This window comes from Enhydra lutris, unplaced genomic scaffold (assembly GCF_002288905.1).
Source record: "Enhydra lutris kenyoni isolate GAN:26980312 unplaced genomic scaffold, ASM228890v2 scaffoldscaffold52, whole genome shotgun sequence".
Classification (NCBI taxonomy): domain Eukaryota; kingdom Metazoa; phylum Chordata; class Mammalia; order Carnivora; family Mustelidae; genus Enhydra; species Enhydra lutris.
In genome coordinates this window covers 2,618,946-2,646,139 of record NW_019154136.1, presented here as the reverse complement: position 1 = coordinate 2,646,139, position 27,194 = coordinate 2,618,946, and the positions used below count along the sequence as shown (strand labels likewise).

At 39.0% G+C, this 27,194-nt stretch overlaps 1 protein-coding gene across 3 annotated transcripts in view; it reads left to right on the top strand.

The window, feature by feature from the left end:
* LOC111157177 (motile sperm domain containing 2) overlaps positions 1–26,487 on the top strand; it is a 60,807-nt gene extending 34,320 nt beyond the window's left edge. For all 3 annotated transcript variants that reach the window (XM_022518455.1, XM_022518457.1, XM_022518456.1), the window contains 8 exons: positions 7,393–7,517; positions 10,306–10,482; positions 11,470–11,582; positions 13,661–13,757; positions 14,633–14,729; positions 15,277–15,406; positions 23,295–23,397; positions 23,972–26,487. In XM_022518455.1, coding sequence (XP_022374163.1) covers positions 7,393–7,517; positions 10,306–10,482; positions 11,470–11,582; positions 13,661–13,757; positions 14,633–14,729; positions 15,277–15,406; positions 23,295–23,397; positions 23,972–24,109 — 980 coding nt within the window. In that variant the 3' untranslated portion in view covers positions 24,110–26,487. The remainder of the gene's footprint in view (positions 1–7,392; positions 7,518–10,305; positions 10,483–11,469; positions 11,583–13,660; positions 13,758–14,632; positions 14,730–15,276; positions 15,407–23,294; positions 23,398–23,971) is intronic.
* The last annotated feature ends 707 nt before the right edge of the window (positions 26,488–27,194 follow it).

Genomic DNA, 27,194 nt, shown 5'->3' with positions numbered 1-27,194 from the left:
TCATTATTGGCGTATGAACTGCAACAGATTTGTCTACGTTGATTTTGTATCCTGCGACTTTACTGAATTCGTTTCTTAGTCCTAGCAGTTTTTTGTGGAGTCTTTCAGGTTTTCTACATGTAGTATCATGTCATCTGCAAATAGTGAAAGTTTTACTTTTTCCTTGCCACTTTGGATGCCTTTTATTTCTTTTAGATGTCTGATCGCATGTGGCTAGGGCTTCTAGTACTGTGTCAAATAAAAGTGGTAAGAGTGGACATCCTTGTCTTGTTCCCAACCTTAGGGGAAAGGCTCTTCGCCACTGAGGATGATGTTAGCTGTGGGTTTCCAAATATGGCCTTTATTATGTTGAGGTGTTCTCTCTAAACCTACTGTGTTGAGGATTTTTATCATGAATGGATGTTGTACCTTGTCAAGCACTTTTCCTGCATCTATTGAAATGATCGCATGGTTCTGTTCTTTTCTCTTATTGATGTATCACATTGATTTGCAAACATAGAACCACCCTTGTAACCCAAGAATAAATCCCACTTGATTGTGGTGAATGATTTTTTTAATGCATTGTTGAATTTGGTTTGCTAGTGTTTTGTTGAGATTTTTGCATCTATGTTCATCAGAGATATTGGACTGTAGTTCTCTTTTTTGTGGTATCTTTATCTGGTTTTGGTATCTGGGGAAATACTGGCTTCATAGGATGAATTTGGAAGTTTTCTTTCTTCTGTTTTTTTGGAATAGGTTGAGAAGAATATGTATTAACTCTTCTTTAAATGTTTGGTAGGATTTGCCTGTGCAGCTGTCTGGTCCTGGACTTTTGTTTATTGGGAGTTTTTTGATTACTGATTCAATTTCTTTGCTGATAATTGGTCTGTTCACATTTTCTATTTCTTCCTGTTTCAGGCTTGTTCATTTATATGTTTCTAGGAATGCTCTTCTGGGATGTCCAATTTGTTGACATGTAGTTTTCATAATATTCTCTTATAATTGTTTATTTCTCTGGTGTTTGTTGTTATTTCTCCTCTTTTATTTGTGATTTTATTTATTTGGGTCCTTTCTCTTTTCTTTTTGATAAGTCTGGCTATTTTATAGGTTTTCTACAAGAATCAGCTTCTGGTTTCATTGATCTGTTCTGCTTCTTTAATTTCTAGATCATTTGTTTCTGCTCTGATCTTTATTATTTCCTTCCTTCTGTTGGTTTTAGGTTTTGTTTATTGTTCTTTTTCTAGCTCCTTTAGGTGTAAGGTCAGGTTGTTTATTTGTGATTTTTCTTGCTTCTTAAGGTGGGCCTGTATGGCTATAAACTTCCCTCTTAGAAATGCTTCTGCTGCGTCCCAATGGTATTAAATCATTGTGTTTTCATTTTCATTTGTTTGCACATACTTTATTTCTTTGATTTCCTGGTTGACCCATTCATTGTTTAGTATCATGTTATTTGACCTCCATGTATTTGTGCTCTTTCCAGATTTTTTTTTCCTGTGGTCAGAAAAGATGCACAATATGACTTTGATCTTTTTAAATTTGTTGAGGCGTGTTTTGTGGCCTAATATGTGATCTGTTCTGGAGACTGTTCCATGCGCATTTGACAAAAAATGTGTATTCTGCTGTCTTTGGATGGAATGTTCTGAATATATCTGTTCAATTCATCTGGTCCAGTGTGTCACTCAAAGCCATTGTTTCCTTGTTTATTATCTGTTTGAGTGATCTGTCCATTGATGTAAAGGGGTGTTAAAGTCTTACACTATTGTATTGATTAGCTCCTTTATGTTTCTTATTAACTTTTTTGTGTATTTGGGTGTTCCCACGCTGGGTGCATAAATATTTACAATTGTTATTTCTTCCAATTGTTATTTCTACCAATTGTTATTTCCTCCTTTGTGATTATTTAGTGTCCTCCTTTGTCTCTTGTTAATCTTTGTTTTAAAGTCAAGTTTGTCCAATATAAGTATTGCTACTCTGGCTTTTTTTTTTTTTTTTTTTTTTTGACAACCATTTGCATGATAAATATTTCTACATCACCTCACTTTCAATCTGCAGGTGTCTTTAGATCTAAAATGAGTCTCTTATAGGCAGCATATACATGGGTCTTGCTTTTTACTCATTCTGTCACCCTTTGTCTTTTGATTGGAGTATTTAGTCCATTTAATAAGAGTAATTACTGATAGATATGTATTTATTGCCATTTTATTACTTGTTTTGTGGTTGCTTCTGAAGATTTTCTCTAACCCTTTTTTTTGTCTTTCATGGTTTGCTTATTTTCTTTAGTGGTATACTTGGATTTCTTTGACTTTATTCTTTTGCATTAGTGGTTTTTGATTTGTGGTTACCATTATGTTTGTATGTAAATAACCTTTTCTGCATATAGCAGTCTATATTAAGTTGATGGTCTTTTAAGTTTGAACCCATTCTTTGTTCCTCTATCCCCCCATTTTAAGTGTAGGGTGTCATATTTTACATCCTTTTATTTTGTGCATTCCTTGACTGATTTCTTACAGAAATACTCATTTTTACTGCTTCAGTGTTTCCTACCTTTTACTATCCCTTTTGGTCTCTCCTTTCCACTTAGGATCCCCTTTAATATTTCTCCCAGGGCTGGGTTATTAGTAGTCTTGACTCCTTTAGTTTTTGTTTGTCTGGGAAGCTCTTTATTTCTCCTATTCTGAATGATAGCCTTGCTGGATAGAGTATTCTTGCCTTCAGGTTATTCCCATTTTGCATTTTGAATATATCATACCATTCATTTCTGGTTTATAAAGTTTCTGCTAAAAAATCCACTGATAGCCTTATGGGGTTCCCTTTGTATGTAACTGTCTTCTTTTGTCTTGCTACTTTTTATATTTTTTCTTTAATCACCATATTTTGACATCCTAATTACAAATATGTCTTTTTCTAAAGATTTTATTTATTTGAGAGTGGGGGAGAGGGACAAGCACCTCTGCAAAGTGCAGAGCCTGATATGGGGCTTAGTCTCATGACCCTGAGATCATGACCTGAGCCAAAACTAAGAGTTGAATGCTTAACTGATAGAGCCACCCAGGCACCCCTAACAATATATCTTGATGTGGATCTGCTTTTGTTAATTTTGTTAGGGGTTCTCTGTGCCACCTGAATCTGGGTATATTTTCCTTCCCAGATTAGGGAAGTTTTCAGCCACTATTTCTTCAAATAAATTCTCTGCCCCTTTTCCTCTTTATTCTTCTGGGACTCCTATAATATGAATGTTAACTATGTTTGATAGAGCCACTGAGTTCCCTAAATCTGTTCTAATTTTGCATAGTTCTTTTTTCTCTCTTTTGTTCATCTTGATTATTTTCCATTTCTGTCTTCGAGGTCACTAATTGATTCCTTTGCTTCTTTCAGCCTGTTGTTCATTCTATCAAGTGTGTTTCTCATTTTGTTTATTGAGCCCTTTGTCTCTGCTTTGTTATTCCTTATCTCTGTGTTAATGGTCTCATGGATGCCATCCACTCTTTTCTTAAGTCCAGTGAGTATCCTTGTGATCATTGCTTTAAATTCTCCATCAGAGGGCGCCTGGATGGCTCAGTCGGTTGAGCATCTGACTCTTGGTTTCTGCTTGGATTGTGGCCTCAAGGTCATGGGATCAAGCCCCTTGTTGGGTTCCACGCTCAGCATGAGTCTGCTAGGATTCTCTCTCCCTCTCTCTCTCTCTCTCTCTCTCTCCCCCTCTGCTCCTACCCCTGCTCACACTGTCTCTCTAAAATAAATAAATCTTTTTTAAAAATAAAAATAATTAAATAAAAATAAATTCTCCACTGGACATGTTACTTATATCTGTTTCACTTAGATCTCTGGCCAGGGCCTTATCCTATTCCTTCATTTGGGGCAAATTCCTCTGTCTCCTTTTTTCCACGTCTTCTATGCCCATTTCTGTATGTTAGGAGAGGCAGCTCCATCTCCTATTCTTGAGGGTAATGGCTTTGTGAAGAAGAGGTCCTGCAGTGGCCTGCTGTGTAGTATCTCCTGTTCCCCAGGGTCTGGCACTTCTGGGAGTGTTTCTAGTTTGTGCTGTGTGGGCTCCGCTCTTGTGTCCTGCCCACTTTATCCTTCAGGCCAGTCATCTGCAGAGGTTCTCTTTGCCTGCTGTGGGCCGTGTTTGGTCCCTGGCCTGAATGTGGCCCATTGTAACTAGTCGTGCTTTGGTCTGTTTGTGAAGTGAGACCTGTTGGTGCTGCCACAGGATCTGAGGCCTCACAAAACTCTTGGGTCAAGAGACGCAGTGTTGGCAAGGGTTTGGGCCAGTCTTCTCGGCCTGCAGACCTGGGGCTAAGGCAACTGTGACTGGGAAGGGCCTTTCTTTTGGAGCGTATGGGTGTGGAAGAGCTTGGGTGTAAGCAAGTTAGGTAGCAGGTGTCCCTGCTGTGCTGGTTCCTGCAGGTGGCCCCGGGCTTACGCTGAGGGGTGGGCAAGTGAAATAGTATCAGCCAGTTTCTTTGTTACCTGAGGGGTCTCTCCATGAATGCTGCCTGTCTGGGACATGCTCCCAAGGTGAGCAAATTACCTCCATACTGTGTGCCCCGGGCGCTCTTGAGATCTCTGTTTCTACACTGTGTATCAGTGGGCTGTTGGTCCTTCCTTCTCCCCAAGAGCAGCCTCAGTGTCCTCTGAGCTCTCCCAGAGCCAAGCACACTGACATTTAAAACTCTAGGCTTTGGGGCACCTGCATGGCACAGTCATTAAGCGTCTGCCTTTGGCTCAGGTCATGATCCCAGGGTTCTGGGATTGAGCCCCAGATCAGGCTCTCTGCTCCATGGGAAGCCTGCTTCTCCCTCGCCCACTCCCCCTGCTTGTGTTCCCTCTCTTGCTGTGTCTTTCTCTGTCAAATAAATAAGTAAAATCTTAAAAAAATTAAACTCTAGGCTTTAAGCCCTACTGATTGCAAGAACTCACGAAATTCAGGCCCTCTCGCTTTCCAAGACAGTTGCTAGGGGGGATTTGTTGTCCCCACATGTGTCCCTGTGTGCTAGTCTGTCTCTTGCCCTTCTCCATGACCAAGGCTCCGTCCCCACTGTGGCAGCCATAATCTGTTTCTTTCCCAAGCCAAGTCTCTGTATTGCCTACCTTCTTCAGTGTGGCTTCTTCTCTACCTTTACTTGTGGAGTTTGTTCTACCAGTCTTCAGAGAAGCTTCTGGGGCATTTTAGGATGATTTGAAAGTTATCTAGTTGTATTTGTGGGACGAGGCAAACCTTAGGGTTCTTCTACTCTGCCACTGTCTTCCAAGATCTCTCTTGAGAAAGAATAGTCTCTTTAATGAATGATACTGGAATAATTGAATATCCATATTCAAAATAATGAAGTTAGATCTCTACCTCCCTTCATATGCAAAAAGAAGCTCAAAGTGGATCAGAGACCTGAACGTAGGGTTAGAATTATAAAACTCAGAAGAAACCATAGGAGTAAATCCTTGTGGCCTTGGATTAGGCAGTGGTTTCTTGATATGACACCAAAAAAGCACAAGCAACAAAAGAACAGATAGACTGGACTTCATTAAATTTAAAATTTTGTACTCCAAAGGACACCATCCAAAAGGTGAAAATACAACCCTCAGAACGGAATAAAATATTTACAAATCCTGCATCTGATAGGGGACTTACATCTAGAATATTTAAGTAGCTTTTACAGCACAACAATAAAAAGACAAATGGCCCAATTAAAAGGGGCAAAAGATTAGAATAGACATTTTTCCAAAGAGGATATGCAAATGGACAATAAACACATAAAAAGATGCTCGACATCATTAGTTATTAGAGAACTACAAGTCAAAACCAAATAAGATATTACTTCATACCAACGAGGGTGACTCTCATCAAAAAGGCAGTAACAGGTGTTGAGGATATGGAGAAATTGGAATCCTCATACGTTACTGGTGAGAATGTAAAATGGTGCAGCCACTCTGGAAAGGAGTTTGGCAGTTCCTCAAAAAGTTAGATAGAATTACTGTAAATCCAGCAATTCCATTTGTAAGTATATTCCCAAGAGAATTGAACAGATACGTCTACATAAAAACTTGTACACAGATGTTCATAGCAGTATCAGCCATAACAGTAAAAAGTGGAAACTACTGAAATGTTTATCAGTTGATGAATGGATAAACAAACGTTGTAGATCCATAAAATGGAAAATTATTCAGCCATAAAAAGGAATTAAATACCAATACATGCAACATCATTGATGGTGAAAGCATGCTGAGTGAACAAAGCCAGTAAAAAAGCCCCACATGTTGTATGATGGCATTTATATGGAATAGCCAAAATAGGCAAATCCAGAAAGTAGATTAGTAGTTGCCAGGGAATGGAGTAGGGAGGATAGGGAGAGATTGCTTATAGGCAGGGGTTTCTTTTTGGTGTTAGAAACATGTTCCAAAATTAGATCGTGGTGATGGTTATACAACCCTCTGAATATACTAAAAACCTTTGATGGGCATACTTTAAAAGGGTGAATTTTATGATATGTAAATTATATCTCAACAAAGCTGTTATAAAAAATTAGATTTAGCACTTTGGTTAATTCAAGTAGCATAGCTTCCAACATGTCAACTCACAGACTTAAAATTGAAATTAATGAAAATGTAAATCTTATGTAAAATTTAAGCATAATTAGCCAAAGTAAAAATGCAGTTTTCTGAACCACTATTTAATTTTTATCATACTGTTTTATTTCCTCATTTTTTTCATTGATGCTTTTGCAAATTAATGCAGGATTCTTCTTTTAATTTCTTTAAAATGTGTTTAGAATGTCAGAATGGAAACAAGGTTTAAAGAAATTAAGTATAAATTAGAATAGCATGAAAGAACAAGATTGTTATTACAAAACAGCTGTGTTTGATAGTGGTGTATTCTTGTAGATTCCAGAAATAAGATCCTCACAGTTATATAAGCTACAGGGCTTGGGAGAAAGGCTGAGAAGTTTAGGGTTAGGATGAAGTCTGAGTTTAGCTCAAACCCATGAGGAGGGCTACTTCCTTCTCTTGTTGACTTCCCATTTGGGAAGGTTTTTCAGGTTGGGGGTTGAAGGAAGGAAAGATTACTCTTTCCATTCTATTGTGCAGTTATTCCTCAAACCACAGTGCTATTTGATTCCGTGTATGGGAATCTTAGTAGTGGGGATTATTGACAGATTTGTACAGAGGCCAGAACCTTGATAAGTTTCTTGATGCACATCAAGGTAATTTCATCTTCCTGGATCTTCCTGGAATACTTGAAACCCATAACAGTCACAATGTAGATGCCTACAGGGATTAGTGAATGTTAATTATCATACCACGGAAAGATACATATTAACAGAGTTTTGCCCAAACTAATTTCAGAAGACCTACATTAGCACATGCAGAAGATTGAGAAAGAGAATGAATTTAATGAAGTGACTGTTTTTTCTTTAGCTGCTTTCAAAATTGTGAAATCCTGGCTTGGTCCGGAAGCAGTGAGTTTGTTGAAGTTTACCAGTAAAAGTGACATCCAGGACTATGTCAGTGTGGAGTACCTGCCTCCCCACATGGGTGGGACTGTAAGTATCGTCCTTGAAATGTGTTTCTAAAATAAGACTGCATCATGGCGCATTAGGCTGCCATTGGCGCATTCTTTCCTTAAGGAAAAAGAAAAAGCAGTATCCTAACATCCAGAGAAAGATCATAGATACTCCAAAATAACACCAATATAGACATTTTTATATAAGTTTTCAAGTTATTCAGTTTTCATTTTAAGTACGTTCTGTATTTACGTGGTTCTAAACTGAAAAGTATTTGGTATTCAGTACAAATATTCAGAAACAATATTCCATAGAAAGGCTTTCTACTGCTATCCCAATCACTCTCTTCCTCTGCCCAGTTCCATGTCTTATATCTATTTCCATGAATCTGTATCGCCCATGTAAGCAATGCAGGATATATGTAATACATATAAGCAAAGATGTATGTAATTCTTCCTCCCTCCCATCTCTTTTAAACAAGTAGTGTATTTTTACACCATTGTGCATCCTCCTTTTTTCTTTACAGCATGTCTTAGAGATCATTCCAGATCAATATGACAAACTGTTTTTTACTCTTATTTATGGTGACATAGTATTCCTGTATCTAGAGATGAGCCATAAATTATTTAATTGGTAACCATGAGTTACTGAATTTTTTTCACGTGCCTTTAGTTTGCTTCCATTTGTTTACTGTCGAACAGTCTTTTTAATTTAAAAGATCATATATATTAAGTTTTTTGAAATGGTTTTGCTACTTACAAATAAGAGACCAGGAATAAGTAGGTCTATGTTAAATTTTTAATACTACATAACAGTGAAACATACGGTGATAATGATTTTTCTTCTGAACTATGAAAGCCTGTGGATTTGGTGTGCTTTTGGTTAACTTGATTGTTAATATTTCAATTGTTTGATTTTTACAATCTACTACATACAGTGTCTTACCTGGTATAATTGTATTCAACCAGAATCAAGTGACTAGCAAGATAGAAAGTTTTGGTATGTCCTTTTGTTTTCTTTGATTAGAAAAAAACTTGAACCAATACTTTTACTTTGAAATTTGCAACTTTCGTATTTTGAGGCTTTGTATTTTACATTTTAATAGCAGAACACAGTATGGTTCATTTCAGGTACTACCTTTAATTAAATGAGCTAGTTGACTGATTTGTTTTTAATAATTTGCCCACAGAATTGTTGTACCTTAAAATTAATGACATCTAGCAAAAAATATTTTTAGGGGTAGAAAATATCTCCCTTCTCTGTCATTAATGGTGTAGTTTTTTAGGACTAATTTTTCCCCAAAGTAATACATAGACAGCATTTTTTAAAAAGCAAACAGTACCAAAAGACTGAAAAGTACAACAGTGTAGTGAAAAGCATGTCTCCCTCCCCACATTACTCCCCACTGCCACTCTCCAAAGGCAGTCAGTCACTGTTTTCCAGGTTTTCTCTCCTGGAGATATTCTGTCCATTTTATTTTTTCATGTATGTTGTTTTGCTGGTTTTCCCACATCATTTCTTGCCAGGTTATACCATACTGATTCTTAGAGGTCTCATTCTTTAAACCACTACAGACTATTCCATTACACAGATGTAACATAATATATTTTAATCAGTTCTCTTTTAAGGGACTGGTAGTTGTTTCCTAACCTTGCCATTATTAATGGTGCTGCAGTGACTAGCCTTGTAAATAACTCTTGGTACATGGGTACAGCAGTGTAAGTAGAAGATGAACTCCTAGAGGTAAAATCATCAGGTCAATGGGTATTCGTAGTTTAAATTTTGTTATCTGTTGCCAGTTTCCCACTAAAGAGATTGTGTTCACTCCCCAATAGTGTGTGGCAATGCTTGAACGACTTCCGTGCCAACATCACATACTCTCATTTTTGTAATCTTTGCTAGTCTTGGGTGCAAAATATTGTGGCTTTGCATTTCTGTTATTGTAAGTGGTGTTGAGCATTTTTTCTGATATAAAAGCGTAGTCTGTTCTTTTTCTATGAACTCTATCATTCCTTTATTCTTTGTTCTGTTATGGCTCTTTTCTCCTTGATTTGTATGTATTAACAAAAGCTGTCTTGTTTCTGATTCATGTGGTACATAATTTTCCCAGTTGTGGCTTTAAAGAAACAAACTTGGCTTTTTAGGGGGTTTTCTTGGCAGAGGGTTGTGGGTGGCTGGTTGATTGCTGGGTTTTACTTTTTGCAATTCAGAGATGTTTCATTTTAGCGTGCTCCATTTTTATCAATATGTTTATGCCTGCTAGGTTTTGTGCTATGATTAGAAAGGTCTTCGTTACTTAGGTTTTGTGTTTTGTTTTCTGTTTTTTAAGCCTGTGTGTTGTTCTGGAGGTTTTTTTGTGTTTTTTTTAAAGCTTACATGGGTTTTAAAAAAGACACACTTTTGGAGTGCCTGGCTAGTTCCATCGGATGAGTGTGCTACTCTTGATCTCAAGGTCATGGGCTTGAGCCCCATGTTGAGGGTAGACATTACTAAAGATAAAGAAATAAACTTTAAAAAAAATACACACTTTCAAGATTCTAATCCATCTGAAAATCTTCTGGTGCGAAGAATGAGCTAAAGATCCAGCTCGATGCTTTCACAGATGGCTTGCCACTTGTCCACACCACTTAACTGCTCTTTCCCTTTGTGTTGGGAAATGCTTCCTTTTTTAAAAATTTCACTAATTAAGTCTGGTTTTCTTTTCTGGTGGTTTTTTTTTTTTTTTTTTTTTTTTTTTTTTGGCCAGGAGAATGGATTTTCATTTTACTTAGAGAATTCTTTCTCTACCCACCTCTTAGCAGGCTGTTATAAAATTCCTTTCTCTTAGGATCCTTTCAAGTATAGCTATCCCCCACTAGTGGATGACGACTTCCAGACACCACTGTGTGAAAATGGGCCTATTGCCAGTGAGGATGAAGCTTCAAGTAAAGAAGACCTAGAAAGTGACGGCAAAGAAACCCTGGAAACAGTTTCTAATGAAGAACAAACAACTCTTCTAAAAAAGGTAATTCTAACAACACAATGGTTTCAAAACCTGTGGCTTGTCCACCACTCCAGAACTAGTTAGGTACATGATTGTGAGTAATTCATTTAACTTGCTGTCCTTCCACATCTTTGTAAAAAAGAGGAAGGATGGTACTAGCTAACCAGTAGTGTCACTTTGGTGGTTCAAAAGGCTGCTTTCAGGGGAGCCTAGGTGGCTCAGTCATGAAGCGTCTGCCTTTAGCTCAGGTCACGATCCCAGGGTCCTGGGATCGAGCCCCCGCACGGGACTCCCTGCTCAGCGGGAAGCGTGCTTCTCCCTCTCCCGCTTCCCCTGCTTGCGTTGCCTCTCACTGTCTCTCTCTCTGTCAAATAAATAAAATCTTTTAAAAAAAAGGCTGATTTCATGCATTTGTATAAAAATTGACAAAATATACTTTGAAGGAACTGTTTTATTGAAAATGTTTTTGATTTATCTGAGATAAAGTCAAAGTAATTCATTATTTTTTTTATTATGTTAGTCACCATCCAGTACTAATTAGATTTTGATGTAGTGTTCCATGATTCATTGTTGGCATGTAACACCCAGTGCTCATTGTGATATGTGTCCTCCTCAATACACCTCGCTGGGCTAGAAATCAGTTTAAAACCTTCTATTTCCTCTATTTCTATTTTGAAAGGGCACTTAGTTATCTTTTTGAGTCATCAGGGGCTTGGTAAGAGGGATAAATATGTTATAACTCAGAGCCAATTCAAAGACTGTAAGGGAAAGACCATGTTATATTTTCTGTAGTGACTTATTTAACTATGCTTTCAAATATATGTCCATGGTCATGTTAATATATGGTAAATACATAATTTAAGTGTTCTAAACTTATGTTAAAGATTGTAATTTGGATTGAATCACCGTAATGTTTACTTTTTGAGCTAATGAACTTCCCAGCTATCAGGATGAAACTAAATTTTTTTATCTTTTCTTTCTTCATTTTTTTTTTTTTTTGGTCTTTAGATTAACCTAACTGAACATACTTCCAAAGCAGAAGAAAATGAAAAGGTTGATTCCAAAATGAAAGCTTTCAAAAAGCCATTGAGTGTGTTTAAAGGGCCTTTATTACACATCAGGTAATCATAGTTTATTTTATTAGCTATGCTTTTATAACCTGTCTTGATTATCTTGAAGGAATTGCAAAATTAAGAAAACTCCTGTACTGTTTTTCAAACTGTGGAAATACAAAATTAAAAGATATCCAAAGACTCACCTTGGTTTCCAGTCATCGTAGGTATTCTAGCTACCTTTTTGTTATTTATTCTATTAAATGTGTTTAAAGGGCCCTCCTTTCATACCAGGTAATAAAAATGAATATTCATATATTAATAGTTAATCTGAATGACACATATTTTTTCTCATTTTACTGGTACTGTTTGGCTTGCATAGGTTCAAGGATGTCACAAATGGCATTGAACTAAGCATTTATCAGTTTGACCTTCTAAAAGCTAAAGCTGAACTAGAAAAATAGGTGTTTTACCAAAGCCAGATTTCAGTACATCTCTATTTTTTTTCTGGGTTACTCAATCTAAGATTCAGGGTTGTTGGTAATTAACCATTATGTAAAGATCTCTTTCTCACTACTGATTCTTTTCGTTGGTAAATCTGTATGGCTTTATGTTAATACTGCTATAACCAACTTTTCTTAGTGATGATCTGATGTATCATGTCCCATCCCATACTTGAAATCTCTGTGTTTCAAGTATGACTCTTACGAACAGTACAGCTAGACTTTTTAAAAACCTAAAATTTTAATTGAGAAATCTGGTTTGTTTACACATTTTTGATTACTGTTCTATTTGGATTTATCTCTACCATCTATGTGTGTTTATGGGGAGTGCCGAGGAAGGGGACAACATATGCATATTCTGCTGGTCATGGTTTTTCTTTGCCGGTTTCCCCCCTGTGAAGTTTGTTTTCCATTTTTCCCTTTACTGTTGAGGAATTACACACTGTTTTTTCATTGGAAGCCTGTCAAAACCATAGGTCTCAGCTTACCAGTGTGAAGGGTTGGCTGGAAGAGCTGCCTAGGGAGAAAGCCGGAGTAGAGCCAGAGTAGGGCTACAGGTCACAGCATTGCTCCTGCACAGGCACAGGGACGGACCTCCACCAACATCTATCTCCCCACCATGTCTCAAGGCTTTTGAGCTGGTTACTGAGAGCGGTTTTGAGATTCATGACCGACCTTCTTCTCCTTTCTGTGGTCTATTTCCGATTGGGTTCTAAAAGGAAGCCAGCCAGCATGCTAATTTGTCTTGTCCAGAGTTGGGCAAAGCCCTCCTCGGAAAACACGTCTTTAAAAATGTGTGTCCTCCAGATGAATGGCTCTGATATATATAGACATTCCTGATATAAAACAAATCTACTTAAATATATAGTTCGAAGTGAAGGCCAGTCTGAAGAATTCACCTTTTTATCTAAAACAAAAAAACAGTTCTGCCCATTGTTTGGAGGCACCTGATATAGTTCGACTAATGTAATTAAACTACACAAACTTTGCTTCAGTCTTTTAGTTTTTCTTTTAGGTCGTGAGTACGACCAGGACCAGTAATAGTAAAATTTGCATTTTGAGGTTCACTGATTTTACTGCTTAACCAATACTTCCCACCCCAAATTTTATTTTTGGGTTTTTCGTATTCCATAATACTTAGAAAAAGCTGTTTTTATTAAGGAATTACATAAGGAATTATTCTGTGACTTAAATACATCTCTAATGACCTTCCGTTTTAAGTTATGCTTTTCTCTGTTGGTGTATAAAATTATGCCTCCATCTAATCTCTTTGTAATTAAAGTTGCAGCAACAGTTTCTTCTTTGTTTTGATTATCTGTAACCTTCCGAAGAGTTTACATGCACCCTAAGATGGTGCTGATTATAGGCTAATTTAGCATATTCCTAATTCTCTCTCCTTTCCTTTTCCTAGTTTGCTTTTGATTCTTGGGGGAAACCACAGGACTTTTAAATAGCATGCAATCAATTAGTAAGATTAAAACACAAATTCTATCAGGTAGTTGCTTTGTAATCTTTTCTTTCTTGATGAAATCTCTTTATACAAATGAGCAGCAAATATTAACCAAATACTTTCCTTCCAGCTAATGATTAGATTGTCATTTGTTCTGAATAATACAAATGCCTTATATTTTTGTCACCACCTAGCCCAGCAGAAGAACTGTATTTTGGAAGTACAGAATCTGGAGAGAAGAAAACTTTAATAGTGTTGACAAATGTAACAAAAAACATCGTAGCTTTTAAGGTAAATATCAGAAAGATATAAATTCTAGGTGGAAATCTGATCTGGGAAGTGATTTCAGACATTTTAATTGAACAATTGAGAATTTTTTAATTTGCACAGTGTTTTTATGACATTTTTAGGCATGTTATACTGCCTTCTAGTTTTAACCACATGGCATAGCTTATCTACAGTTTTCCCGGGGATCTGTATCTCAATCTTTAATGAGCCATAATAGGCTAATGTCCAAATTAATTCCAGGCCTTAATGTTTGTGGTAAATAAAAAGCCAAGGAAAATCACTCATTATATAGATAATTCATATTAACGGTGAAAAATAAAACTATAAAATCAAAAGTGCATTTTCCCCCGAGTGTAATATAGTTTGGAATGTACTTTATACTGGATACTAACCCAATGATTGAGTTTACCACTGCCCCATAATGTTATTTCCTTAAATCTTTTTAATTTAACCACTAAGATGTTCTAGATGTTCTTTGAATATCTAATGTGTTTTAATGTATGAATGCTATTAAAACATGTCCTGATCCCCAGGTTTTTTTAAATTTTTAATTTGCATTGAAGTTAAGAAATCACCAGACACAAGATATTTCATAGATTTTTTTTTTTTATTTAAAAGGAAGGCTAAGTGAGACTAGATTGAGATACTGTTTTCCTGTTGATGGGGAAAGATACATTCTATGCCTAACCACCGTGGTTGTTTTTTAGACTTCATTATTAACTATTAACTTTTTCCATCTCATTTTTAAGCCATTTATCCCCCAAGAAGCACTTTTCTTATGTTACTAGTTACTATAGGACTAGTATAATTGTAAAAACACAATTATACAATTATAATTATAAATGCATAATTGTAAATATAATTGTAATTACAAACAGGTGAGAACAACTGCTCCAGAAAAATACAGAGTCAAGCCGAGCAACAGCAGCTGTGACCCTGGAGCATCAGTTGATATAGTTGTGTCTCCCCACGGGGGTGAGTGGTGGCCCGATGGCCTCAGAGGGTGTGCTGGAGGGTACCTGGGCCGGGTGGGGATCCGTAGAGCCAGACTAGAATCTAGAAATCAGCTGAGTGTCAAGAAGTCACCTCATTGCACTGTAGGCCTCTATTTTCTCATGTGTAAAATGAGATAGGTCCATGGGTCTCGTTAAAATTTTTGTAAATATTTTATTTCTCTGACAGAGCAAGCGTAAGCAGGGGAAGCATCAGGTAGAGAGCGGGAGAAACAGGGAGCCCAGTGCAGGACTCGATCCCAGGACCCTGAGATCGTGACCTGAGCCAAAGGCAGAGGCTTATCCAACTGACCCCTCCAGGTGCCCCTAAAGTTGTTTGTTGAAACTGTTGCCAGTTTACATTGAATTTTTTAGAAAGTCCCCCTTTTTAGAAAAATATTTTAAGGTACTTCCATACTATTTTTCCATTGTGTTCAAGAATATAATGTCTTAAACCCTGTGTCCAACCCTTTGTAAAGGTTCTTATTTATATAATAAGTTATATAGTAAGTCATCCTTTTGGAACGCAGGTTTAACGGTCTCTGCCCAAGACCGTTTTCTGATAATGGCTGCAGAAATGGAACAGTCATCTGGCACGGGCCCAGCAGAATTGACTCAGTTCTGGAAAGAAGTTCCCAGAAACAAAGTGATGGAGCACAGGTATGCTTTTCACTCACAGACTCTCAGATGTGATGGGAAGAATGAGAGAGAGAGAACTGCCTGCGTGGGCAAGGCAGGGGTCTCCTTCTTCTTGCATTTGGCACACATTTAGGCTTCTAGGGTGACCTCAAGCTCTATGGAGCTCTGGGGTGCCCAGGTGAAGGTGAGCGCAGTTTCTCAAGGAGCTTGCTAATAGCAGACTTGCTTCCAGGCTAGTGCAGGAATCTGGACCTGTCAGAATTACATAGATCGTTCTGTCCCAGCAGTTCCTTTGTAGGCACTTGTCTTGGGTACTGGAATGTGTGTGTGGCAGCATTGTTTGTACTAGTGAAAAATGGGAAAGAACGAACCTAATGAACCCCAGTAAAGTAACAGGAAAATGCACTTGAATCTGTAGCCATTCAAAAGAGTGTGGTAAATCCGTATGTCACGCTATGAAAAAATTCCTAGGATACATTAGGAGGAAAAGCCTGTGGGGTGATTTTGGAGTGTACCCGTTCTGCCTCCCAGGGGGCCACCTGTCAGTGTCTGGGAATGTTGTTCATTATCACAGCTGGGCAGTGGGGGACTTTGGCATCCAGCAGTTAGAGACCAGAGACGCTGCTAAACATCCCCCAAGACAAAGATCTGGCTCAAAATGTCAACAGTGCCTAGATAGAGGATTCTCGATGGTGGGTGGTTTTTGTAGGACCTGAAGGATACGAGAGAGTAAGCCATGTCAATAACCGGAAAAAGTGCTTTCCAGGTAGAAGGAACCACAACTGAAACAGGAGTGTGCTTGGCCTGTGTAAGTTACAGCAAGGAGGTAAATGTACCTTGAATCTAGTAAGGGGGGCTGGGGGAGACAATGTGGGAGATGAGGTCAAAGAGGTAGTAGGTAACCAGAGTGAGGACGTCTGATTTTGAGAGGGAAATCTATTAGTTGGTGCTAAGCAGAGTCAGGAAGTGATTTGGCTTTGTCTAAGGGCTTATTCTGGGGGCCGTGTTGAAAACAGACTCTAGGCAGACACAGGGGAAAGCGTGATATTGAGTTAACACAAATAGCTTGGGCTGCCAGCCTGTGCTGTTCTAAGTGTTTTACTCTGATTTATTTACTCCGTCATTCAAATGACCCTGGGAGGTAGTAGGTCTTTGTCCCCCTTGATAAATGAGAAGCTGGGAAACCTTGTAACGGTCGTGGCCGAGTTAAATCTTCAAAAGGAATTTAAAGAATACAGATGTAGCTGGCACACACAGGTGAAAGGATCCAGGGTAAGAAGAAAGCTGGAGAGGCAGGCAGGGCCCAGAGGAGGAGCTTGGTCACCATGGTGAGACCCATGGGAGAGCGGCATCCGGACCCGATTCACCTTTGTCAAGATCATTGCAGGCTTGTTCACAGACAGGAGGAGGATAGGTGTGGGTCTGGGAAGACGAGCTTTATTTCAGTTGCCCCAGCCTGGAGGTATACTTAGTGGCCAGAGGAAGACGGTCCAAGCAGGGACTCAGGAGGGAAACCAGTAGGTGAGCTGTGCCCTCAAAGTCTAGGAAAGCATGTTGGACAAAAAGGTAAGGGACCAGTGCTACTAAGTACTGCCATCAGGCCAAGAAGGATGAGGTGTGAGCAGTGGCCATTGGTGACATCACAGAGGTCATCACTGACATCAGAGGGAGCATTTTCAGTTGGCAGGAGCCAGGTTCTCAAGAAATGAAGGCAAGGAGACGATCCTAGAGGTTTGGCTTATTGGCGGAAGGAAGAACATGGTGTTGACAAAGGGTCTGTTTGGCACAGGTCTGTCAATGGGAGAAGCCAACTCTACAAGGTCAATCATTGACAGGTCCTGTCCCTTCAGCTTTCTTGGGAGTATCACTCAAGGCAAGGTAGGGATCAGTTTTAGTCCAGAAAAAGGAAGGAACACAGATACACATTAAGGCTCGTGGTGGGCTTGACTTGTTTTTAGATGGAGTAGTTACATATCTACATGTCCATATCGTAACAGGGTCTACTTACTCCTTATCCAGAGTTCATTTTTCTCAAAGTCATGGCTATGAAAACAAATGGAAAGAATAAGTAACACTGGTATAAAAGACAAATATTAATTTGAAGTTCTTATCAGACAGTCCCTCAGAAGCGGGTTTGGGGTTTTTTTTAATCAATTCCTCCTGGTTTGGTTTTCTGTAAGTCAGGAGAGGGTGACTTATCTCACAGAGGGAGCCTCAGTGGTTTGGTACTGAAAGCCCAGGTAAAGCACCGACTCCCATCTAGAAAGGGTGGTTTCCTTCAAGTAGTAAGACGGGATGAATTCTATTGAGCACCATAAAAAAAAGTTTCCCTGAGTTATGGAGTGGTATCTATAATTGCTTGTGTTATTATACATACATTAAGAAGCAGAAGAGGGCTGTGCAGTGTGTAAACCTGGCGATTCACAGACCTGTACCCCTGGGGATAAAAATGTTTATAAAAAATAAAATTAAAAAAAAAGAAGAAGAGGTAGGGAAGGGAAAATAATTTTGCCTCTTCCCACCTTAAATACCATCTCCAACAAAAGAAAAGTGGCAGGGGAGCCAGTTAGGAGAGGTTATCAGGAAAAGCACAGTAAACAAGGGTAAGGTTATTATACAGATTTAGATGAATTCCTGTCTTCTCGAAGACCCTGAGCTGGCCAAGGTAAGGGACCTACCTTACCTGGTAAGGCTGTCCAAAATCCTATAAGCAAGGTTACAGGTCCATTTTTCCTTTCCAAGGGGCTTTATTGGTTCCATAAAGTCAACCTTAGTTCCTTAAAGTTGTCTGGTCATACCTGATTTTATGTGTATTATTTTCAAATATGAATCCAGTGAAAGCCTTGGTAATAAAACCATGCTTCCAATTGTGTCCTAACACAACAAGAACAGATGCTTATGCAAAAACAAAACAAAACAACTCTGTTTCCATGAAAGAATACTAAGTTTCTGAGTTCTGGAGGAAGTTTCAGTTCTGCTCATAAATGTATAGTTTACCAAATTGCAGTCAATCATAGATAGCTTAGGAGAAAAGAAAACATAGATAGCTTAAATCTGGAAAAAAACAAACATTAAAGAACCAGCAGGAAAAAAAAAAAGTACAGTCATCAGTTCATTCAACCGCATGTTATTCATTCCTGGCCTGTTTGAATCCTCCTTTTTCATTAGCTCTGGAAGTTCTTACCCAGTTCAGTTTTATGATCTGAAAGTTATGAGAAACCTGTTCTCTGGAGTACTTGTCAGAGTCCTTTCCATGAATCTCTGAACATGAAACACATTTGCAAAAGGATCAGAGTCAAACCATAGCTTCCCTAAGTGACAAAAAGGCTTAAAAATGGCCATTGTTACAGCTCTGATGAGAGTTCATTGTAGTGCTTCTGACAAGGAAATTTGGTTATTTCTGTGACATACAGCAGTGTAGATACTAACTGGAATTTTATACAATTTCTGGAACACTTAGGATAATATATCTATACAAATATAATCTGAAGAAGGTATATAGTATCACTTATCTGACAGTGCTTCCCATGTAATTTAACACAGCAAATAAGCCTAATGAGTTTTATATCTCTTTTTATAAGAAGAGAGAGCAAATCTTTGGACATGTTCCAGTGGCCCTCTGAAAAATTTCAGAGATAGTTCAAGGTCAGAAAGTCTTCATTTAGAATTTGAGCTGGGGGTTGTCAAAAACATCAGAAGGTTTTAGACACTTGACTAAATGGGATCATCATCATGAAATAATACTTAATTGTCCATTTAACCATAGTGACGATAAAATATCAAAGGCAAATACAGAAAGTTGCAGAGTTGTGAGTAAAACATGGGGAAATCGTCTTCTAAAGATTCAAAGAGCTGAGCTGTTGATGAAGATAACGTTGAGCACAGGAAATTATTCTCATAAAACGCCCCATCTTTGCTTTCTAGGCAGATTACTTAAAAGCTAAAGAAAAGCCTTTTGCAATCTTATCAGTAGCTGACTGATAGTCCAAGAAAAGGTTGTCCTTTTAGCAGATGAAATTAATTTTTAGTTTTACATAAGTACACTACTGATATGGAAGCTTATTTGTATAACCTTTATAACAAATTCATTCCGTTTTAGCCAGCTCGACTACACAAAGTAAAATTTTTTCTTTCCAACTGCCTGTATCCATTTAGTTTGTCCTTTATTATCTTCCCTATTCTGAAATAACCAGCTTTGATGTAGGAGAAAATTACTTTCATTCCACTTAACGAAAATACATGTCCGTACTTCATACCTTTCCTCGGCCAAAAACACATTCTATTTTCGCTGCACATGGAGTTAGTTGCTTCTATTATTTCTAGTAATTACATACATGAATTAGAATTCTTAACCCTTAGAACCCATCATTTCTAGTGACAACTAAGTGGTAAGCAATTGTGATCTGTTAACACCAGCATTCAGTAGATTGGTAAATCTATGAATATGTAATTTCTAGAAGCATATGCTTCCTCATAGTACAGTTTTTCAGTGTGGCACAAGATATGTTTACTAACAGACTCAGTATTTGTAGTTCCTCTGTAGTAAGAAGCCAAAAGTAGATAAACCAATGTTTAGTAATTAATGTTTCAGTATTTTATCTTACTTGGAAATGATCTAGTCAGTCCGTGAATTTCCCGTTTAACTTAGCAAAACTAAAGTTTCGAGTTACCAAGGAGATTGGAGAACCTGTTTTTCAGTAGACTTCACCTAAAAACTCTTACCAGCTTATGTCTAAATCACTCGCTTCCAACAGTTATGCTTGAATACTCATGCCAGCTTCGTGAAACATCAGTCAGCCCCCATCCCAGGCTGTTTTTCATGCTGACAAATTATGTACCCGACATAACATGAACCTTTTTGAGCAGGTAAACACCAGAAGAAAAAAAGTTGCCTGTCTGCATTACATCTAATACTGATAACTTTGAAGACATGCCTATTTTAATTAAACCAACAAACTTAGCTTTTATTTTACCTAGGATTAATCTATATCACATGAACTTGAAAGACACTTAGGTTAGTTTCTATATTTCTAAGAGGTTTAGGAATACTTAATTTGGTAAATGCTTATTTTTCTTTAAGCCAGTCAAAGAGCACTTTTACAAATTTCATTTTTGCAATACCATCCCAAGTTGGAAAAATATTACACATCTATAACATACATATGTAGACACACACAAACATACAGACACAGAGACCTTTTAGCTATAGCTCTAAAATTTTAGCCATAAATCAGGCACAATAACATAAAACTCACTAGTTTATATAAAAGAACATTTAGGTTTAGAGTGTGTTTCTGGCAGTTGGAATCCGTTTACCTGCTCAGGTGGCTAAAAGCCTGTTTTGTTTTTTCATTTGCCAAAATCCCAAATAACTCCCTTTTTTCCTTCCAGTGAAAATCCCTTCCCTAACATCTGTATTTCAGAGAGGTAGCAGTCAGGTCCTAGAGAAGATAGGGTAGAAAATCTGTCCCTCAAAGGCACAGAGAATGTGTCAAGGATTTTTTTTTTTCTAGGAATTCGGGGGATATCTATTTGCCTACTATCAGATGTCTAAAGTAATTTGTTTCTGTGTTCCTTCTTTTTCTTAAGCACAGGACAGTTTTGTTTCCAACATCCTGAGCTTTTACAGTACAGGTATTTTGAGAGGACCGGGGGAGGTTTCAGCATTGGTAAGGTTAGGTGGACTTTGAACGGCTTCAGTGTTGCCTTTAAAAAGTTTTTTTTCCCCACCTTAAAGGCCTTTGTGGAATACTTGATATAAACTTTTTTAAAGTATTCCACAAAGGCCTTTAACAGTGGGGGGACCTGTACTATTGCTTCTAACAGCTCCCAAACGTGGGCCTTCAGCCAGTCTATTTCCTGAACATTTGTAGGAGGGCCTAGCAGAAATTCTGCTCATGTTGTCAGTGAGGACAGTCTTCCACAGGGGAGCTAAGTGGCTTGTCTGACAACTACAGTATAATCATGGGTGGGAAGAACAACCCTTCGTGGCCAGTCATGGTCCCTGTGAATGGTGAATGAGTGGCCACTGATCCTTGTACCTCTTCTCTATGTTTGGTACGTATCTTCTGAACGTGCACGTGGAAAGAACTTCATAATGTCCTCTAAGGGAGGCCCTCAGGCTAGTGGCCAGACTCCTTCATATTCTCCTTTCAACTTGGTCCTTCCAGAGATAGCACTAAGACCGTTGTTTAGGGTGAGAATCTCTACAAAGTGTTTTGAGAAGCTCTTCCAACTCAAAAGATCCATCGTCTGGCATTGGCAAGTAGGCTCTTCTATTAATCTCTCTCATGACTCAAGCCAATAGGCCATTCTGTGGTTTAACCACGGACACAAGAGGCATCCCCAGAGATGGTGCCAAAGATGCCGTCGTCACAGGACCCCCGGAGTTAGCATAAGAAAGCAAAGACCTCCCTTGCCCCAAGTGGTAAGAATGGTCCAGCGAAGATGCTAATCTCCAGTTTTCCACAAGAATGTAAGAGGCCTAAGACCCTCTTATCTCCACCATCAGGGAAGGACTTACAGGATTGGACTTTTCCAGAACTAGTGACCACAAAAGCTGAGAGGACAAAGGCCCCTCACAGACTGGGGCCCCTAATGACAAACTGCCCTGAGAGCTGGCACAGCTGGACGGAGAGGATGCTGCCTGTCCCTTAGTGCCTCAGATCCCCGGCCTGTTCTGCTCGCTGCCACACACCTGTGTACACATGCACCCTCCAGCTGACAGAGACCAAAAAGAATATTCTCGCTGTTCCCAAAGCCAAGCTCTCAAGACCCAGAGCAAGATGAAAGGAAGACCTCATTTGACCTACTTTCTTCTGCTCATCTAAATTTGGAAAGGAAGGGACAAGGTCAAATTTTGACCTTTCTGTCTCGACCTGGCACCAGAGAGTAGATCCAGGAAAGCGGGCTTAGGTAAGAACTCTTACCTTCGCCGGCCTCTGCCAGTTTTCCAGGCTCCCATCTGTAGGCTCCCAGGCAAGTACGGTGTCTCAGCAGGTCCCAGCATAGGCTGCCAAAATAGAGGAGAGGAAAAACAATTTTTCCTCTACCGTGCTTGGTTCTTGGCTGAGGCCCCCACCCCCTGTAATAAAGGATTAATAGAAAAGCAGAAGTTTAATACCATGTGTACCTCCTGTATATATGGGAGAGACCCAGGAATACAGGAAAACTCCCCAAAGTGGCCCAAGATACCACCTTAAATACCATCTCCAGCTCAAGACAAGTGGTTGGGGGTAAGGGAGTGCATTATGGGGGGCTGTCGGGAAGATCACAGTCAACATGGGTAAGGTTGCTGGGATGTGAATTGGTCCCTTCTCCATTAAGAGTTCTTCGAGATCTCGGTCATCCCCTCATCCTGGCATGGAGAGGAAGACACCCTTACAGGGGGACCTTTCCTTCCCTTATTGATGTCAATGACCCTGACAAGAGGTTTTCAAAACTTTCTCAGGCCTGCTGTTTCTTAAACAATAAGCAGCCCCAGATAATCCTCAAGTCAGGGAAGCGTATTTGGGGGTGGCTAGTCAGGCTCCCCTTCCAAGGTAGGTCCACTGGATGTGTATCTGGGTAAGAAGCAGGAGTACTTTTCATCTTGGTTCCGTCAACTTCTGTATTTGGCCATTCTCACATTACAGTTTACTTTTATAAAAAAAATTTTCATTAAAAATTTTAATAAGTTTGGGACACCTGGGTGGCCCATTTGGTTAAGCAACTGCCTTCAACTCAGGCCATGATCCCAAAGTCCCAGGATCAAGTCCTGCATCAGGCTCCCAGCTCCATGGGGTGTCTGCTTCTCCCTCTGACCTTCTCACCTCTCATGCTCTCTCTTACTTGCTCTCTCTCAAATAAATAAATAAAATCTTTAAAAAAATTTTTTTTAATAAGTTCTGTGTCCTTTGGATTTTCATAGGTTAAGATGCCATATTGTCGAGAGCAGTAAACCAACCACTCTGACATTGAAAGACAGTGCTCTTGCCATGTCCGATAAAACCAGTGAAGATCTTTATCTACAAGTAAGTGTTCTTTCTCCCTAACTAAAAAAGAGTTGGTAATGCTAACCAGTGTTAGAAATCCACTTCTTCCCCACCGATAAAGGGAAGATCTTTGGCATAGACACGACAGGAAGGCTCTTTTCTTTGTGAGGGGAAGCCAAATCCGAAATCCTAAGTGGTGAGTTCCTTTGGGAGATGCATTAACTTTTGAAAAGCTCTGGCCATTTTAATTTGGACAAGGTGTATGGTGCCTTGGGGGGCGCCAAAGAATTGGAGCTCACGAGAGGGGTACCATTTCAACTTGAAAAAGACGGAGGGGCTCTCTTTCTGCGTAGCTGGTTTCAGAACCTCCAGGAAAGGACTTGCTTTGCTCCTTCTCCACTGGAAAAGCCGACCTTTCCCAAACAAGAGTAAGCAGGCACACAGCTGTTCACCAAACAAATGGAACCCCTTGTTGCGTTTCCAGCTCCCAGCTGCTTAGAACAGACGGACCCCATCCTGTAAATGTTTGGGTTTCTAATATTCCTATTTGTCATGCCCATGATTCACGTACTGTTTTACTGATACCAATCTTTCATTCTTTTTCCCTCCGTAGCTCAGTCGTTTACTAGAAAGCAGTAGGAAGCTTGAAGACCAAGTTCAGCATTGTATCTGGTTCCAGCAGCTGCTGCTTTCCTTAACAATGCTCTTGCTTGCTTTCGTCATCTCTTTCTTCTATTTGTTGTACAGTTAAAGATGTGGCACTCAGTAGGAAACATGGCTCTCGATCATGAGCTGGAAAAAGACCCAGAAATTCATACTACTGAAAGTGTCGCACATCTGTGCTTCCTGAAAGGAAATGTGCAACACTTAGAGGGGGACAAATACATATCTTGAAAATAAAGTCTGTTAGAATAAGGAAACACTGGAGACATTCATCATAAGAGACTACAGCTAGAGGCAGCCCAGTCAAGGCACAGCCGTGTGTAAATTAATACGTTAGATATAATTTATTTTTTCCCTTTGAAGACTTCTAAAGTTTTAAGTTTTATTATATATATACACATTAGCTGAACTGAAAAGTGTACGGAACAAGCTTTGTTGCAGCCAATAAATGTCATCTTTTTTTGTTTATGACAAAATCATTATAGCTGAGCCAACTTACTAGCTTTTCTATACTATGTATATAGAACATGTATATTGAAAAAAACCATACTTATACAGAGTAATTTCTGTAAACATGACTTTGTAATTTTGAGAATTACTTCCAGATGCTAGTCGATATTCTTTGGGTATGTAAAACTATTTAATGCCAAACCACCTCTAGCCTTTGTTTCTTATCTGTCTTCCTTAAAGTCTGCCTTTTATTAATCTCGGACTTTTTAATGAACACTCACGTTTAGGTAGAATTTGGCAAACTAAGTCGTGTTGGGTTTTCCTTGCGTTCTGTCAGTGGCATGGAGAAGAAAAGTCCTTTCGGTCGCACTTCCCAGTCTTTTTTATTCGGTGTCACATTGCTTACAGTGGCTGGACACTGACCCGTTTGCTTCAGTTATTACAAAGGCCTACTCCCAACCCTGTACCACCTACACCCTCTTTTCTAAGCAAGTTAAAATTTCTTTGAAAAGTTAGTTTTTGAGAGGCATAGCCAAGTTCATTTACATTTCAGTTCCTTGGTAGAATCAGCCACAAGAAGGAAACTTGACAAAAAGCCTAGAGGACCTAGAAGCGTTGGAGGAAAAAAACTCAAAACTCAAGTGTCAAGTCTCCATTTTTGAGTGAAAAGTAGAATCATGGTCCACTTGTACCACCTCCAGAGTGGGGCTGGTGGGCTTGCTGGATCCTCTCCCCTTGTCACGGTAATCCCAAGGGTGGGTCCTGAGAGGATACAGCTCGCAGGACTGCAGAGGCGGAGGAAATGAGTTGGTTTTCAGTTTCAGTCCGTGTTGGTTCACGTGTAAATCTACTTGCTATGAAAGAAAAAAAAAGTCTGCCTGTTAAATAAATGTTGAGTTTTGATGGAGCCATGCTTGGAGAATGTTCTCTTCTAGAGTGTGGTGTTGGCAGCTTTCATCTGGAGAAGCGGAGGATTCCAGAGCTGAGTTGTAAATCATGATACGATAGAGTCCCCTCAAAAATGGCCTAGAAATAAAACCTTAAAAGGACACTGGTCTGATGCTTTGTCTTAATTTGGGTTTTTCTGTTGTAGTCTGCCAACTCCAGACGTGAAAGTGACTTCAGTACACCCTAAGTACTGGCCATAGTATCTCTCTGTGTGTGTGCACAGCGGTGTCCCCTTCTGTGTCACATCCCCGGCCTGCCTAGCTTCTAACCCCAAAGTATCTGTGTATGTTTTCTGTTCCTCAGCAAAGACATGAGGAACTCACTGGTCAGAATTGGAAGCGTGCTGTCCTAACAGTGTCCCTTTAATGTTTCCAGTGAAAACGACATTGACTCACTAAGTTGTTCTTCCCCGATGTCTGGCGGGTTCAATTGAATAACCTATCTTGTTAATGTTTGTGTGTCTATTCAGTGTGACTATGCAAGATGACTGAAAATTAACCATAAAATCAAAGGCTTCTAAACTTTTGGTCTTGTCTTAACTAATCACATATTTACATTCGATTTTCTTCTGTCTCTTATTTCATCACACTTTGTATGATTATTACTCTAAGGACTCTGATGATAATTTTATTTTTTTATCTTGTCATTGGCTATTCATGAGCAAATTACCAAGGATCAACACCGAGATTTAGATTGTTTTCACTTGAGAATGGAAATTAATAGACTTTCCACGAAAACATTAATAAACTATCATTAGCTTGATCTGAAAGTAGCCTAAAAATGCAGTTGCGGTTAAATCTAGCCTCAAATTTCATAATAATACCATAACTGTTTTTATATCTTGCCACTAATTTTGACTGGATTTAATAGCACTTTATTGTACAATTGCAAAAAAAAATATATTCCTAGAATTGTTGCCAGTGTAATTTCTCTAATATTCTGGTGCTTTTCATATATTTTCAGTATTTTTATTACTATATTGGTATTTTCTTTGTATAATTGATCAAAAAACATGTTTTCTATTTTAATATGTTTTAGAAAAATAATTACATTTATGAAATAAATATCATCAGGAAAAACTTCTGGTCTCTAATTGATAAAGCATCTTAAAATCAATGTTCAGGCACACTCTGACCTTTCAAATATCACATTAATTTCTTTTGGACCTGCTTTGCATTTTTATAAGGACAGTGCCGTGAGCTTCCAGAATTACAATTGTGTTATCAGGTGAACCTGTCCTTCGTGTGTCCCATTTCTTCTCAACCCGGGTCAGGGTCGGGCTACTCTTCAGTAGAGCTCTCTGTAACACTGGACTCACTGTCAGGACCATAAGCTCTGTCATGGAACCTTCTCTAGGCTGCCCCACATGAGCCAGAACCACCCAACGTCTTCTCAGTCCTAGTACACCTTCCTGCCTGACAGGAACCAGCAGGAAGCAGGCTGTGGAGAGACAGCCCTAGCTGGCTCCTGGGTCTCGTGGGTGTGGTTAGGGGGGCCCTGAGGATTATTGGTGTGGTCCCCTCACCCCTGGAAGATAACCCCCACGTGGCAGCTACCACTCCATAAAAAAATAGAATGAATGGGACAGACCCATCTTCTAAACTGAAAAGGAAGTGAAAACACAAAATGATGAGAAAAATTCAGAACAGAGCTACAACAAAGACAAAATGGTGACCTACCAAGAAGGAACACATCTACCTAGGACTGTGAGGCCATGCCCTGCTTTCCTAAAAGATACAATTTTCTAGGAAACAAAAGCTCCCATGAGGAAAGTT